The sequence below is a fragment of the Odontesthes bonariensis genome, chromosome 23, assembly GCF_027942865.1.
Source record: "Odontesthes bonariensis isolate fOdoBon6 chromosome 23, fOdoBon6.hap1, whole genome shotgun sequence".
NCBI lineage: Eukaryota > Metazoa > Chordata > Actinopteri > Atheriniformes > Atherinopsidae > Odontesthes > Odontesthes bonariensis.
This window is the reverse complement of record NC_134528.1, coordinates 17,457,511-17,472,904: the sequence shown is the minus strand read 5'-3', so window position 1 is coordinate 17,472,904 and position 15,394 is coordinate 17,457,511. Positions and strand designations below refer to the sequence as shown.

The window sequence follows — 15,394 nt, the reverse complement described above, 5'->3', positions numbered from 1 at the left end:
TACCTGGAAATTGTGGGAGGCAGCTAATTTATACTGGTCAAAGTGCCAAGAGGAAGATGTTGAAAGCAAAACTTTGAGAGAAGTGCTTGAAGTGGAAGTCTATTTGAGGAACTATGCTGTAAATGCAAAAAGTCGCCCCCCACCCCCGGGACGCAGGGCAAAGCGTGCCCAATTCACAGGGAGGAGTCATCATCTAAACATCATCTGCATGTTATAGGTCATCACTGATAAAAACTGATGTTGTCTCGCAAACACATGTTAGACAAATGTGTTTCATCAGAATTAATAATAGCTCACATTGTCATATTGATGAATGCTTTATATGATATACATGCAAAAATACACAGGCACCCAAAAACTAAACCATGCCCCTCATTTGTCATTTCCTGTTTTTTTTTCTCTCCAAATATGAATTTTTAAACCGAGCAGGGAGACATTTTAGAATGTTATTATCTTATTGTACTGAAAAATGTGAAGTCAACACACCATCCTGTAATATATTTTCTGCCTTCTTCTTGATTTGATGACATTTTCCATTGAAAAGAAAATACACTTATTTAAACATTTGAAACAGACCGGGAGATTGAGAGCATGTTTTACATTTGGTCAGATGTTAAATAGGGAAACCAGTCAAAGCTTTTACTGTATATAAAAGCTGTATTATATAATTCTGAACAATTATGGATATAAATATCAACAAAAGGCATTCAACCTCAAGGTGACAACTAGTTTCTCATTCTGTGAGCCACAAGTCTCCACTTCAGTGACCCATAGTTACATCATAAGTTATTTCTCTCTATAATATTTCAAACATATGTGCATAATATTGTGGCGAGCTCAGGTGGAGACTTGCAACAAAGAAAATCATGAAACTGCTTTCTTTGGAGACATGCTTTTTTATTGGCATTACACAGCCAAATACACCATCATCACTGAACACCTGTAGAATGAGGAAGTATCTAACAACTATCTATAACTATATTATCCTGACTAAATCAAAAATATCTAACATAACAATCTAACCACAATTAATAAGAATTAATAAGAATAGCATGTAGAAACAAACCAACCCACATCCTCCAGTGGCAATGTTTAGCTTTGGCCAGTGAGATGTGGGGACAAGAACCAGGAACAGCAAAAGGTTGCAGCTGCATGGGGGTGAGGGACACAGCCAATGAAGCACTTTGTGAGTTCCAAAACAAAGTGGATGTAGAAAACTTTTCAAAAGGAGTGCAGAGCCATTTCCTCTCATAGTTATTGTCAGGCCCCAGTGAAATGTGAGACGTGCAGTGCAAATCAGCAGGCTGCATGAAATCAGAAGAGGGTGAGGTTTAGCCTTCTGAACTAGCTGCTGTGAAAATGGAGAATGGAGTTTCCACTCATAAGCATTTGTGGGAGCTGATGACTCAGACTGTGACGTGACTCTAACACCTTCTGTAGTTGAAATGAGAATAATGCCTAACTTACACATGAAGTCAAAGCCCATGAGATTAATGGGACACAGTTCTGACAACAAAAATGAATGTTTGAAGGAGAACCCATCGGGAGTGACACATGCAATGGGGGTGATAATTTTCTCCTTTACCACCTGACCTGATGCAGACACATAGTAGGCATGATTCCCACAGGTTAGGAGGAGTTAAAAATCCCCCTACTTTTACAACAGATGATGTGGCACCAGAATCTACCATGAAAGTAACCTGTTTTCCCAAAACTATTAACTGAAAGTTGGGAAAAGCTTTGTAAGCCTCAGATACTAAGTGAGCATAAGTTCCTGTCAGTATAGAGGATAATTTCTCTTCTAACAAAGAAATGGCATGTAAAGTTTTGTCACTTGAGTCACAGTCAGCAAGCATTTCAACATTGCAGAGAGCAGAAGTGTGTGTGTTCTCCACAGCATTCATTCAAAGCAACACATGTTGCCATTTTTTCAGCATGACTTTGCAGCTGTGATACTGAATTGTTTCTCTGTTGTTGTTGTCAGGGAGGTCAGCACATTTCTACAGTGTCCAAACTCTTTAATTTGATCAAATACAGTTCATTGTTGAAGATTAAACTACCAAACAGTATAAAGAGCAGTAAAAGAACTTCTTTATTAAGGCTTGTTTTACATTTTCCATGATGACATTTAATAATAAAATGTTTGGTTGAAATCTGTTTGTTTTTTCAACACAAACACACACCTTTTTTGTCATTTTATATGGTTTTAACCAGAAAAAGTTTTATTTAGATTAACATTTTAATCAATTAATTCATATTTTACAATAGTCTTCTGGCTCAAAGCACAATAAACAGGGTTGCAGAATGACATCTTCTACAGATGGGGTGTTTGGGACAATAGGAGTAAATCTGGGAACAGATAAGTAATATCGTATGCTTTGTTGAAAGATATAGATCTGAAGGTAAGCTGGACTACTGGCATGTTTAAGTAAAAAGGAGGACAAGGTATAGTTGTCACGATTTAGAGCAGTATTAAAGGTGTCTCTGCCGCTCCAAAAAGAAGATACATAGTCATTGTAGTATTCAATGCACATTATTGGTCAATATTTATCAAAAATTGCGTCGTAAATGTTAAACTTTGTTTTCAAAAATGTGTTCAACTGATCCCCCCCCCCATGGGCTTTTGTTTGACATGCAGTTGTTTCTTTATCTTAAATTGCTAAGACAATGGGACATCGTTTAAAACAAATATGAGGCTTAAACTAAATGTCCATTTTATTTCAATTCGGAACAGAGCTGTTATATATCATTTACTCTGAAACAAAGCAATTTACATTTTCAAATACTGATGGTTGTAAGCACCTTTAAGCACATCTCCTAATGTTACATTACAAGGTGAGAATTGCGCTTTCACAACAACAAACTAATCTGCGACAATTACAACACAATTTTTGGCGTTACATGAAAAAAGGAATAATTCATGTGGAGACCAGCAAAAGGCTGTTCAGCTTAGAATGTGGGATAAGACATACAGAGTCTGTTTTGAAAGCTACTTTGAAAATACATGCCGTTAGAGATCACATGTCACTGCATAAAAGCAGTAGTGTGGAAGTTCCTGTCATTGTAACTTCCTGAAAATTGTGAGATGGTTTTGTAATAAGCTGCTTAAGTAAGCAGGCTAATAATACAAGTGTATGGTAATGGAGAGTGAAACAGCTGGTGTCTTTGGGAAGTAGAATTACTTGTATTTTTATTCTTCTGTGGGCGCACCTCCATCAGCCCCTGCATCTGCTGCTCCTTCATCATTTGGATTCACCATTTCACTGTATTTGCTCTTAAAAAACCCAGCCTATGAGTAAAATGAGAAAAAAATGTTGAAAAAAACACAGCAAGTCTGTATTTTCATTCCATGATATATTGAAATGATCAAACCAGATGAAAGAATGAACTTTGGAAAGAAAACACTGTCATCACTAAACACGTTTAGCAATTTATCTCACTTTGGAAATCTGTGTCATTTACTGAAAAGAATTGGTGTCTCACCTTATACAGGACAGCAGTGAGTAAAGCTAGAAAAGCTAACGCTCCCAGAGATCCTCCGACAATCTCTTTGGTGAAATCTAGTTCAGGATACACTTCTACCTCTGTTTCAATCTGAACAGCAACAAGAAATTGATTCAAGTTCAAATTCAAGCTCCCTGAAATAATAATTAAGAGTAATGTGTAATCTTGCAAACCTTGCGAACAGGGGGGGTGTTATTAGTCGCTGTTGAGAAGAAGACGTACTGGTCTCTATTGTACTCCAGACTGGCCGTGCTGGTCAAGAGGAATTTGGCAGATGGAAGTCCAATCTGAGAGAAAGTGTTGAATGTTGTTAAATTTACATCTGAAGAAATATTCAATTTATTTGACAGTATGGACTAGCTGCATTAACTACATAAACTTCACATCAATTACCTGCTCTATCCATCCTGAACTAAGATTGGCAGAGATCGTGTACGTCACACTTTCCAACCTTCCCATCAACTTAGTGCACTTGAAGACTCTGCACCTGGCTACAGAGCAGTCCTGTGGTGGACAAATGCAAATCAAGTATGAAATCTGCAGTACGATATAATGTGCACCTCTTAACATATGTGATTCAACAGTTAGACTGCAAAGGCATACTCACCACTAACTTATTTTCCTTTATCTGAGCAACAAAATCAGTGATGACAGGTTCTTGATCTTTTTGTGTTTGACAGTCTGCAATCTAAGAAAAAGGAGTGATTTATGTCACTTTGACTATTTTCCGTAAATCATTTTATTCTACAGTTACATGTTAGCCTTTTTAAAAGTAAGCAGCTGATGACATATTTTACCTGCAGAGTGTTGAAATCCACCCAGATGTCTTTGTTGCCAAGCTTTACAGGAACCTTGATCACCACCGTGAAATTCAGCACCCTGATATGATTTGTAACCTGAGAGAAAGAGAGAAATCGAAGGTTTTAGAGAAAAACTAAACATTAAATTAAGCTGTGTGTCAAGGCAATGAATGTGTTAACAGTAGGAATACTAATGGATGAAGCAATCTGTCACCTTGATTGATTGTTGGACTGGTTTCTGCAAATTATTTTTCCCAAAAGTGAAATTACTGTAGCTGAGGGAGCTGCAGAGAAATGGGAAACATTCAATAAATATTAGATAAAGGAGAACATTGTTATCTATTTGAATATATACATATTTATTTTTCAATTCAAGTTGCAAAACGCAGACCTTTCGACTGAAACAAAGATGCTGGACTTCACATTGATCTCTCTCTTCATAGAGAGCTCACTTGAAGGGGAGTGCTGCTGATTCCCACTAAAAGATAAAGATGGGAATATTAATAAAAATGGGAATATTGCGTATTAGAGCTCTATCTGCAGCAGGTGACCAGGACCTGGTGGCATTTGCAGTGACAAAGATCCTCTTGTCAAGTCCACTGTTGGTTCCGATTCCATAGGAGACAATGAAGACTGCCTAAAATGAGGTGAATGAGAGAGGTCACTTGGCCTCTTTAGGCTGGACAGTCTGTACAGCAGTGAGAAGCAGCAGTGCAGCTAACTGACCTTGGATTTGCTTTTGAAAATAGGTTTGTCAATACTGCAGTCTGTCTTTCCTCTAGTTACACCATCTTCACTGTCCAAGGAGTTGCACTCAATCCTTCCCTGCATTAAAAGGCACAACATCTTTGTGATTTGGGCAGCAGCTGATCAGAGATTAACCCAACCAGACTAGATCCCGATGCCTTACCTGTAGGGCTGTAAACTTCCTGTAGGAGAGCCCAACTGGGTAAGTGAGAGTAACATGGCTGTTGTATGAGTTTTCTTCTCTGTTCTCCACTGACACAGTTACATCCAAAAGCTCATCAATGCCGACTTGAACCTCTAAGGATCTGACAGTTAATGAGGAACGAGAAGAAGGAAATGAGTAGATCAAGACTGCAGTCAACACAGCATTTCTTTTATATGAACTTCTGATAGCTTTAATAAAGCCACAAATAAAAGCAAGAGAAGAGCCCGTTGAATGTTTTAGCTTTTTCTACTTAAAGAGGAACTATTAGACTCACTAAAATAAAACTTTCCTTCTGTTACTTGTCCTTACTTGGTGAAGTTGAAATCCACTTTCAGGTTGTCTACACAGTTGTTGTCGGCACCACAGTTGATCTCAAACCCTAACTGCAGAAGACAATAAGATGTAAGGCTCATGGTTATAAAGGGGAACGGCACCACTGTTAAGGATTTGTCATTGTTTTGGGACATCTCATAGCAATGCAGAGTACTTAAAATGTTTCACATTAAATGATCAATTTTCAATGCAGCTAGCATGAACTGAATTCATAATAAGCCGTGGTGACAGTAGAGCTTTTAGAAAGATGGTGCTCAGTGAATGAAATGTGTTTAAAGGTTACTCACTGAGTGAAATGTTGTTTTCTGGGCCAGCTGGGAGAGGCTGGGTTTAAGATTTGTGATAGAAGGGACACCATCAAAAGTGAATGTGAGCTCATTCCTAAGTGGATTGAGAATATCTTCTTGACAAGCCTTCAACAAAACAAGGAAATCCACATCAAAAGGTAAGTTTCAGAATAAAGGTCTTTGTGTTATATTTAATCTCCTATGGGTTATTTCAATGTTATTGGATTCTACCTCAATATAAAAATTCACACTGCTGCACTTTTGACCACTTAAGTCAACAGTAAATGTTCCGGTCTCATCTCGTCGTTTGTCGCTGATGTAAGCTCGGTTGTTCGGCATCTTCCGAGTGGCATCCAGGGTCAAAGTGTAATTAATCTGTGCTTCAGCTGAAACAGACCAGAGTTTCATTTATACAAAAATGTACGCACATACAAGTATGTAACTGAGTGGATGAAAATGAAGAGAATGAGAAACCTGTGTTCACTGCTGACTGACTGTGCATGGTAAAGCAGATTTTAGCTGTGCTCTCCAATGGTTTGGAACAAGTTACATTTTGAGTTGGGATTTCGTTTGGGCTGAATGTTACAGTTACTTCAACCATTACTATAGGCTTTGATCTGGAAAAGATACAATAGAAAGACACATGCCAACAACCATTGAATGTAAGTTTAGACCTACTAAAAACTTTTCTGTTCGATGTACACATTCAGGCTACAAACTAGTAAAAAAAAGTTTAAATGACCATAATTATGCGTATCTAAACTACGTACGACTTACCTGAGTAAGACAACTGTGCCCTTTGAACCCACCGCTAAGTCAGGCAGACCGTCCCCACTCTGATCAAAAGACGACTGACTGATTGACATGCCAAAGAACTTCAGTCCTGACTGGACTTCAGAGGCAGCGATTCTCTGTGGAATGGAAAATATTTGAATGAATCAAGCAGAAAACAGAAAAGATTTTATCCGCTGTCTTGTGCTTTCTTTAAGTTTGTTCACCTGTGAGTAAATAGGATTGATTCTTTTGCTTCCTTCACTGTGAAACATGTAGAGGCTGCCTTGACCGTCATTCTCCAAAGGTGCTCCAACTGCCAAATCATTGAAACCGTCTTTGTTCAAATCGGGCAGAACGGCAAGAGAAGACCCAAACCTTCCTTTGTCGGATGCATCCCCTCTTAGTACTAATGGAGAATTGAAGTGACACTCGACATTCTGGTGAAAATGTAAAGATGAGAAAGTGTTTCATGCTTATTAAAAATGTGAAAATTTAACAAAAGAATCGACTGAAAAGCAGTTGATGCAGCTGTCAGGTACCAAAGAGGTTAGTGTGCAAACATAAACTCGTCCTTCTCTATCAGAGTCTTTGTACATTGGAGAAGATATGAGGATTAGATCAGTGTAGTGGTCAGCATCCACGTTCATGGCACAAACTTCCGCCCCAAAGTATTCACCACTCTGAAACAGACAAAAATACAGTTTTCATTCAGTAGATACATTGATATGTTTCAGGTATTTCAGGACCATCTGTATAAGTGGTAAATATCTACCTGCCATTGATTTGGGACAATAGTTTGCTTTGTTATCTCGTTTTGGACAGTCCTCACAACTCCTTTGTGTTGATATCTTGGAGCACCAATAATTGTCAGTGAGCCAGCTGAAACTGTAGCCACTGCCATGGAATAACCTAGAATTTAATAGTCGAGTAGTCAAAGGCATCGGTGTAAATATTCTAGTTTAGGCAGTGGAAACAAAGTGGATATACTTGGCAGGTTTTTCATGTGTTGGTCATCCTATACATATTACTACATGTGGATGGATTCTGGTCAACATATTCCTTCAGTAATATAGATGTAGAGTTGTGCACCACAACCAGGTGTTATCTTGCTCTATCGTAATATTCTTACCAAGATAACTGTCAGGGTCTATGTCCCTGGGCTCATATGACACTGTCCTGGATGTGTGTTTCTTGTAGCCTCCTCTCCACTGATTAGCACCAACAATGGACATCTGAATTCCCTGCAATGTAGAGGAAAATGTATTTGGCAAGATCTAAATCTAAATATGTCGAAATCCATCATTAATTCAAAATCCTGGTTATTTTTAACTTTATAAGATTATACTATCTAATTATTATCAAGTGATTTTCATTACCTCTGGCACATAAGCTGCTTTAAACCCTTCTTGGGACATTTCCAGAGTCAGCGTGTCTCCACTGGTTTGAGATCCTGTGATCGCAAAATAAACAAGAGCCGAAGTTTCTTAATGCAACTATAGTCTGCATATGAATTGAATTCAGTGTTTCATAAAGGCTTTTATGCAATGCGCTTATTTATGCTTAAAAGGTTTATGAATCAAGGCTCAGAGGAGTAACTGAATAACTGTTGAAATGAGACACATGTGAACAGTATTTACTGATGACGCCTTACATCAAGATCAATTTTATCTGACAATAGGACACTGCTGCAAATCTGTTTTGTTAAGGTAATACCAGTACCTTCAATAGAGAAAATTTTATCTTGTAAATTCTGCCGTATTCTCTCAAGCGCTTCAAAGCCATCCACTTTAAACACATGGTCCCCCGAAGGATGAGAAGCAATAGTGTTCAGTTCATTTGTTGCTGAAGAATCTCCAAATGCACTCCCGACCTGAGGATTACATCAAATATTTTTGTTGTCATGTACTTCATAGATTCCAGTAAAAGCAAAGGTAATCAATGATTTGAAATAAAATGTAAATCAAATGTAATAAAGATTCTGCTTCAAATCATAGGGAGTAAATTTGCAGCTGAGACATGTGTTTTGTAACTTGTACATATATTTTAGAGCTTGTGTCATTATGTTTTAAAACAAGAACAAAATATACAAGTAAGGATCATTTAAGGTTCTCTCTGGGTACTCCCACCGTCCACAAACATGCATATCGGGCATGTCACTCAATTGTTCCTCGGAGTGAGTATGGACGTTTTTTTGTATCTCATTATTCTCTATGTGGACCTGTGATGGACTGGCGACCTGTCCAGGGTGTACCTAACTCTCGCCCACTGACAGCTGGGATAGGCTCCATTCCCCCCGCGACCCTGAGTTGGATTAAGCTGCTATAAAACATGGATGGATGGATGGATCAATTAAGCAAGTCTGAATATGTAAATTAGCTTAGCAAGAAGAAACCTTTCACAAACCTAAATGAATACCCAATGGAGATGTTCAGTTTGACTTCACCAACCAATCACTGTCTGACCCTGGGCTGTAGCAATATTTTTCAATATTTTTCCCCTCTGACATTGATTAGGGATGAGACGAGTCTGCTTGGTGAGTGGAACTGAACATCTCCATCAGGTATTCAGCTGGGTCTGTAAAAGGCTTTGTACATGCAGAATTAATCATTGCACTTGAAGATTTGATTTGTACTTTGACTTGTTTTCACACATTCAGGGTTTATACGTTGACACGAATTACAAAACATATGTAAAAACAAAAAAGCTTATGTCTCCATCTTGGATTTAGTTCCATAAGTAAACAACATTCATAACGTGTCCTGCGTGCAGAAAAAACAGAGATGAAGTACCTCTACACACATAACAGACTCAACCGTCTCATTTTTGTAGCTACATAAGGTATAAATAGATAGAACTTACTCCAATGGCAAAGCGAACAATGTTTTTATTTGCAGCTAGTTGTATTGCTCCATTTAAGTCCCCGGGGTCGTTAGATTTTCCGTCTGTAATGACGATCAAAATCTTCTTCACCTTTGATCTAGAACCTCTTTCAGGTGAAAAGACATCGTTCCTGGTAAAAGAAAGATTTTTAACTTTTGATTAATGTTTTTGTACAGTGCTACATTCACTATATAAAAAAATATATAAACCAATTGTCAAATATAAGAAAACAAACTAAAGGGCTGGTTTGTTTGAATCCTAAAATTAAATGTCATTTTGAATAGTTAGAATTTTATGATTCTCAAAGATTCCTGAGTAACATGGAAATATGTTGAAATAATGCTTTTCACTACAGTGAAAACATGAAACTAAAATTCACTTTAATCTAGGCCAATTATTAAAAATTTCTCTGGCTAATTTCTATTGATGCTGCTAAAAGGCTGGTCTTGCTGCCAGTGTAAGATATGAAGGCCCAGACTTAGCTTGAATGTTTCCCAGAATAAAAATTTGCAGAGAAACACAACATAAAAATTAGAACTGTGAGATAAACTGCAGATACTTCACTTGTAAAAGTTTGGCAATATTCATTGACAGAAATGTCTTTCTCAACACTACCAGAATCGTATTACTGTTTTTGGAGAGCAGACAGGGCAAAAAAACTCCAGGAAGAGGGCAGAAAATTAAAGTCAAAATCCAGAATAAACAGAGAACATTCAAACATGCTTTTCCTCTCCATTCTCAGTTTGTACACTCCTCTCAAGTCTTTGTCCCTCCTATCTGGGATTCAAGCAAAGGCGGTGAGCAAAAGACACAAGAAACAATACAACTAAAGATTATCAAAAAATGGGAACTCACTGCTTCTGTGCTGACATCTTAAATCATTGTCGATAAAAAAAGATGTGGGGCTCCAACATGTTCACCAATGCATGGCTGGCATGTCATTCCTGTCACGTTTTAAGTGTCATTTATACACATTTTAAGCTTTTCATATTTGTTTTTACATCATTTAGATGAGGGGCACAGCTAGGGAAAAAGTACAGGGTAAGGTGTTAAGCCTTTAAAGGAAGTCACAAAGAAAAATAGAAAATGCGTCGTAATGACAGCAATCTGTGTGTCATTATTACGTATATCATGAGCTCAGTGAGGTGGTATGAGTGCTTCATTTGTGTATTGTTGTTACAATCTAATGTTGTATTTCAGGGTCTCTGTCAGAGCGTCTGTGTTTCCACCAATCCAAATATTTACTTTTAAATCAATTTAATCTGTGGGATAATGTGTCACCCATTTTATAAGTGAAAACAACTTGAGCAAAAGACATTCCTTGCACCCTCACAAAGCACATCTTGCAAACGTTTCTCTTTAGTCACTCATCTCTCCTTCTTAGGAATCCAAGACATCCTTCAAGAAGTTTGACTTAAATCAGTTCCAAGGTCACATATAGGATGGTGGGGAGGAGAGAAGGTGCCAAAAAGACAGAAGTCTACCAAAACCAAAAGAACAAAGAAACAGGCAGGTGAATGGGTTGAAGTAGAGGACTGGCAGAGGAAAACCTGGTTGGTACCATGGACAAACTGGCAAATGGAAGCAAGAGGTTATGCCATACATCACCATATAGGGTCATAATGACACTTACACAAGGTGTTTAATGGCCCTCGCAGTGAAAGTCCATCCACCAGACTGCCTGATTTGTTGAATTTGTGTTTCCCAATTGTTGGTTCTAAATGTATTGAAGTAATAATGGATTGTGGGTTGTGTGGAGAACTGGACAATGGCAAACTGCAAAAGAAAGAAAACATATGAATATAAGCTGGAAATATGTATTAGACATGCAAAAATGTCCAGTAAAAAAAGCATGTTGGCTGTTGGGGCGATTAGGGGAATGTGCCAAATATAGATTAAAAAAAGACATGGGAGTATGAAGAGGACGTTTAACTGTTTAACTTTAATTTGACATATGTTGATTTAGCATCTCATTTTATTTTTGCTGATTTTTAATGGAAAAACACAAAAGCAGTCTTACTTGTGTATCTTTTCCCAAGAGAGATGCAATCAGTTTTGTAACAAAAGTCTTCATTCTGTTAAAATCTTCAAAATGTACACTGCCTGAGCCATCCAACAGAAATGCAACGTCAGCTTGGGTTTGACACTCTGTTAAAAAGAAGAGATGGATCCATGTCTCAACAGTTCTCTGCACAGTTTCCCATCAAGTGAGCTTGTTTGTCAACATGTTCTTTCATTCAAACTTCTGGGCTATTTATAGCAATGTTGAAAAAAAAGGAACATTATCTCAGATCAGGAAAATTTGTCAGAATCACTGAATAATGAGGAAAAAATGGAAAAATGAACAAAGAAGTCACATTTAGTACTTTGTTGCACCTCCTCTGGCTTTAATGACAGCGTTCATAAGGTAATATCCAGTCCTGATCCAATTTAAATCCCAACAGAAGTTTTATCCTTTCCATTGTTTCCACTGATGTGTCTCTCGTTGCCATGTTTCCTGCCAATCAGCCAGCGCCTCAGCACACTAAGGTGAGGAAGAGCTCACTTTTACCTGCAGACTCATGTGCACATATCTGTTCTAGAAATGCAAATTTAAAAGTGATTCCATAATTCTTTCCTCTGCTTCTTCTAAATGAATACTTTTGTGTCATATTTGAGATTTGTTTAATATTTTCCTACAAAATAAACCAGCTGAACGAAAAAAAAACCCTCAATAGTAATGATTTCATATTTTTTAGGTTGTATAGGTTGTTTAGTTGTGTTTCTTGTGATATGCATGCTCGACTGTGTGGTGAGTAAATGTGGTGATCCTGCATTTAAAAGTCATATTTACCTTCAATTGCAGACGGGACAGTTTTTTTAAGACTGTCATATTTGTCTATCTCAATACAAAGACCGTTGTACATGGTGATACTTTTGCAGTCTTTCGGAATGGTTGGACCACACGCCTGTAAAAGACACAGGGTCAGGTTTGTTCAATAGGTTGATGATTCTACTGTCCTTTAAGCAATACATTTCAAGCAGCATGAAAAAGTTAACATTTTTCTGCAAGTCACCTACTCACCACTGTGGTTTCTGTGTTGGGGTTACTTGTCATTGCCAAACCAAGGGACATGTTGACTACAGACTTTGGAACTGTAGAAACGTTCAACAATTCTTAAAGCACACAGTCAAGAAACTATGTGACAGTGAAAAAAACACTAAAGTGACAACTAAAACTACAGCTACCACAGGTTTAAATACTCCCTGTGTAAGAATGTAAATAGTAGCAAACAATAAATTTTATCAAAGACTGGAATGCAAAACATAATTCAGTTTCACAAAATTTCAGAAGATTCTGTTAAAATTTTGAAAATGAAATGTTTCCTACCTTGAAGTTGCAGACTTTGACATTGATCAGTGGTGCACTTAAATATTTGCCCCCTTTGATTTTCTGAATACTGTTTAAAAGGGGCACTGACGAGCAAGCTAAAGAAATAAAACCACACAAACATTTGAGAGGGGCAGGCTGGTAAGTTGAGACCCTTGTGTTTTTAATTAAGACACGTGATTATAGCCTTGTTGTTGTGAGATATGCATATTAAAGTTATCACAGGAGCAAATTATATGACAGCAGTCACCTACATTAAGCTCTATAATGCATGATCTGACTCACTCTGATTTTCTTTGCACCACCTGGTAGCCAAAACCTGCAGCAGCATCCTTCAGGGACTTCCAAGCCAGAGGTTCAATATTGAAACAAAGTGCAGCTTTTAACACTGGGGAGTGAAGAAGTAAAATCCACAGCATTAATCTCATCTAAAGCCAAATTTTGATCGAAACAATTTAACTGAAATAATCTCAGATGTAAAATGAGTGTAAAAAGTTTACTGCACATGTTGTTTTGGGTGTCTCAGGGTGAAATGATGTGTGTCATTACTTTTAATACCACTAGAGAGCACTAAAGTCAGAACTTTTGTGATTCAGAGAACGGCGCCTTAAAACCATTATAATGTGAAAAACATTCAGACTGAAGTCAGATTTCCTCTCGTCCGTTGTTCTTTGGTTTTGATCAACTGTGATATTTCTTCAAATTATCAAAATAGAAAATAAGTTTTTGTACATTAAAATGTACATTTAAAAATAATAGTATTCTAAAGACACACATACAATACAAATATGAACAATTTCCTTTATATCCTTAAAAGTAATTTTTTTTGGGGGGCAGGAATAAAATTTTAGACGTGAAGTTATATAAAGATACTCAAAATGATTAGAAATATTTTCTCATCATCTGCTAATTTAGGCTTGCATACGTTTAGCTTTTGTCTGCTTATAGATCAGCTGGATATCGAGGAATTTTGTCTCCTTGTGTATTTCAAAGTGTTTGACATCATGTGAAATCCTGTTTTGTCATGGTTTCCAGTGAATAAATGATTAAGAATGAGAATAAAATATTTCATCATAGTGAAACATCCCCTCGCCCTGTTCTTTGTTTTGTCACAGACACACCCACAGTAGGTTAAGATAGATTTTTAACTTCAGCAGTGACAGAAAATTATGATGGGAAATATCTTTTCACTCTAAGTTTTTCTACAATAAAAGAAAAAAAACATTCAGGACCTCATTCAAATATCTATTAGATCTATTATATCTAGTAGATTGATTCACACAGAATGAGATATGAATGGCATATGTAAGCCATCATTTCAAACTATTTTTTGGCTCTTATATCACAAATTATTGTTTGCTACTCTCTTTTGCAGCTTACATCTGACAACATGTATTCGTTGAAATGAAACTATCAAATTTGTGCAGAAGCTTGTCTTACCTGATAGTAAAAGAATAGCTGTAACTGTCCAGTCCATTGTTTTACTCCCATGAAACGTAACTGAAAGTGTGATGTAGCCTACTTTCTGAGCTCAAACAAATGTATCTAGAAACTGTGGGAGGCAGCTAATATCTACTGGTTAAAGTGCCAAGAGAGAGATGTTGAAAGCACAATGCAGAAATCCTAAGAGGGGTGCTTAAAGGTAACGCAGTCATTCAGAGGAACTCTGGTGTGGGCGGAGTTACAACACAAAAAGTACTTTGGTATACCGTCTGAGCTCAAACAAATGTACCTGGAAATTGTGGGAGGCAGCTAATTTATACTGGTCAAAGTGCCAAGAGGAAGATGTTGAAAGCAAAACTTTGAGAGAAGTGCTTGAAGTGGAAGTCTATTTGAGGAACTATGCTGTAAATGCAAAAAGTCGCCCCCCACCCCCGGGACGCAGGGCAAAGCGTGCCCAATTCACAGGGAGGAGTCATCATCTAAACATCATCTGCATGTTATAGGTCATCACTGATAAAAACTGATGTTGTCTCGCAAACACATGTTAGACAAATGTGTTTCATCAGAATTAATAATAGCTCACATTGTCATATTGATGAATGCTTTATATGATATACATGCAAAAATACACAGGCACCCAAAAACTAAACCATGCCCCTCATTTGTCATTTCCTGTTTTTTTTTCTCTCCAAATATGAATTTTTAAACCGAGCAGGGAGACATATTAGAATGTTATTATCTTATTGTACTGAAAAATGTGAAGTCAACACACCATCCTGTAATATATTTTCTGCCTTCTTCTTGATTTGATGACATTTTCCATTGAAAAGAAAATACACTTATTTAAACATTTGAAACAGACCGGGAGATTGAGAGCATGTTTTACATTTGGTCAGATGTTAAATAGGGAAACTAGTCAAAGCTTTTACTGTATATAAAAGCTGTATTATATAATTCTGAACAATTATGGATATAAATATCAACAAAAGGCATTCAACCTCAAGGTGACAACTAGTTTCTCATTCTGTGAGCCACAAGTCTCCACTTCAGT

General features: G+C 37.3%; 1 protein-coding gene across 2 annotated transcripts; it reads right to left on the bottom strand.

Moving 5' to 3' along the window:
• Positions 1-897: 897 nt before the first annotated feature.
• Positions 898-14,629, bottom strand: LOC142373484 (integrin alpha-D-like). 2 transcript variants are annotated; one of them, XM_075456754.1, is made up of 31 exons: positions 14,341-14,629; positions 13,186-13,288; positions 12,901-12,998; positions 12,595-12,665; positions 12,364-12,478; positions 11,551-11,678; positions 11,164-11,306; positions 9,510-9,660; positions 8,370-8,520; positions 8,027-8,100; positions 7,780-7,891; positions 7,423-7,559; positions 7,190-7,330; positions 6,875-7,087; positions 6,654-6,787; positions 6,351-6,493; positions 6,108-6,262; positions 5,877-6,002; positions 5,566-5,639; positions 5,215-5,356; positions 5,031-5,129; positions 4,862-4,941; positions 4,696-4,782; positions 4,519-4,588; positions 4,302-4,400; positions 4,112-4,192; positions 3,898-4,008; positions 3,678-3,791; positions 3,484-3,594; positions 3,183-3,289; positions 898-1,304 (listed from the first exon to the last, which is right to left on the bottom strand). In XM_075456754.1, the coding sequence occupies exons 1-30, from the start codon at positions 14,375-14,377 to the stop codon at positions 3,191-3,193; spliced, it is 3,399 nt and encodes a 1,132-aa protein (XP_075312869.1). In that variant the 5' UTR covers positions 14,378-14,629; the 3' UTR covers positions 898-1,304; positions 3,183-3,190. The 2 variants fall into 2 exon arrangements, with proteins under 2 accessions (XP_075312869.1, XP_075312868.1); XM_075456753.1 differs by having other exon boundaries at positions 898-3,289.
• Positions 14,630-15,394: the final 765 nt, after the last annotated feature.

Bases quoted from the DNA above. Each gene is read 5' to 3' on its own strand.
- LOC142373484 (XM_075456753.1), bottom strand. From the start codon at position 14,377: ATGGACTGGACAGTTACAGCTATTCTTTTACTATCAG. The intron at 12,479-12,594 runs GTGAGTAGGTGA...TGTCTTTTACAG, and splicing joins CCAACACAGAAACCACAGTG to GCGTGTGGTCCAACCATTCC. The intron at 8,101-8,369 runs GTACTGGTATTA...TTGCGATCACAG, and splicing joins TAAAATTTTCTCTATTGAAG to GATCTCAAACCAGTGGAGAC.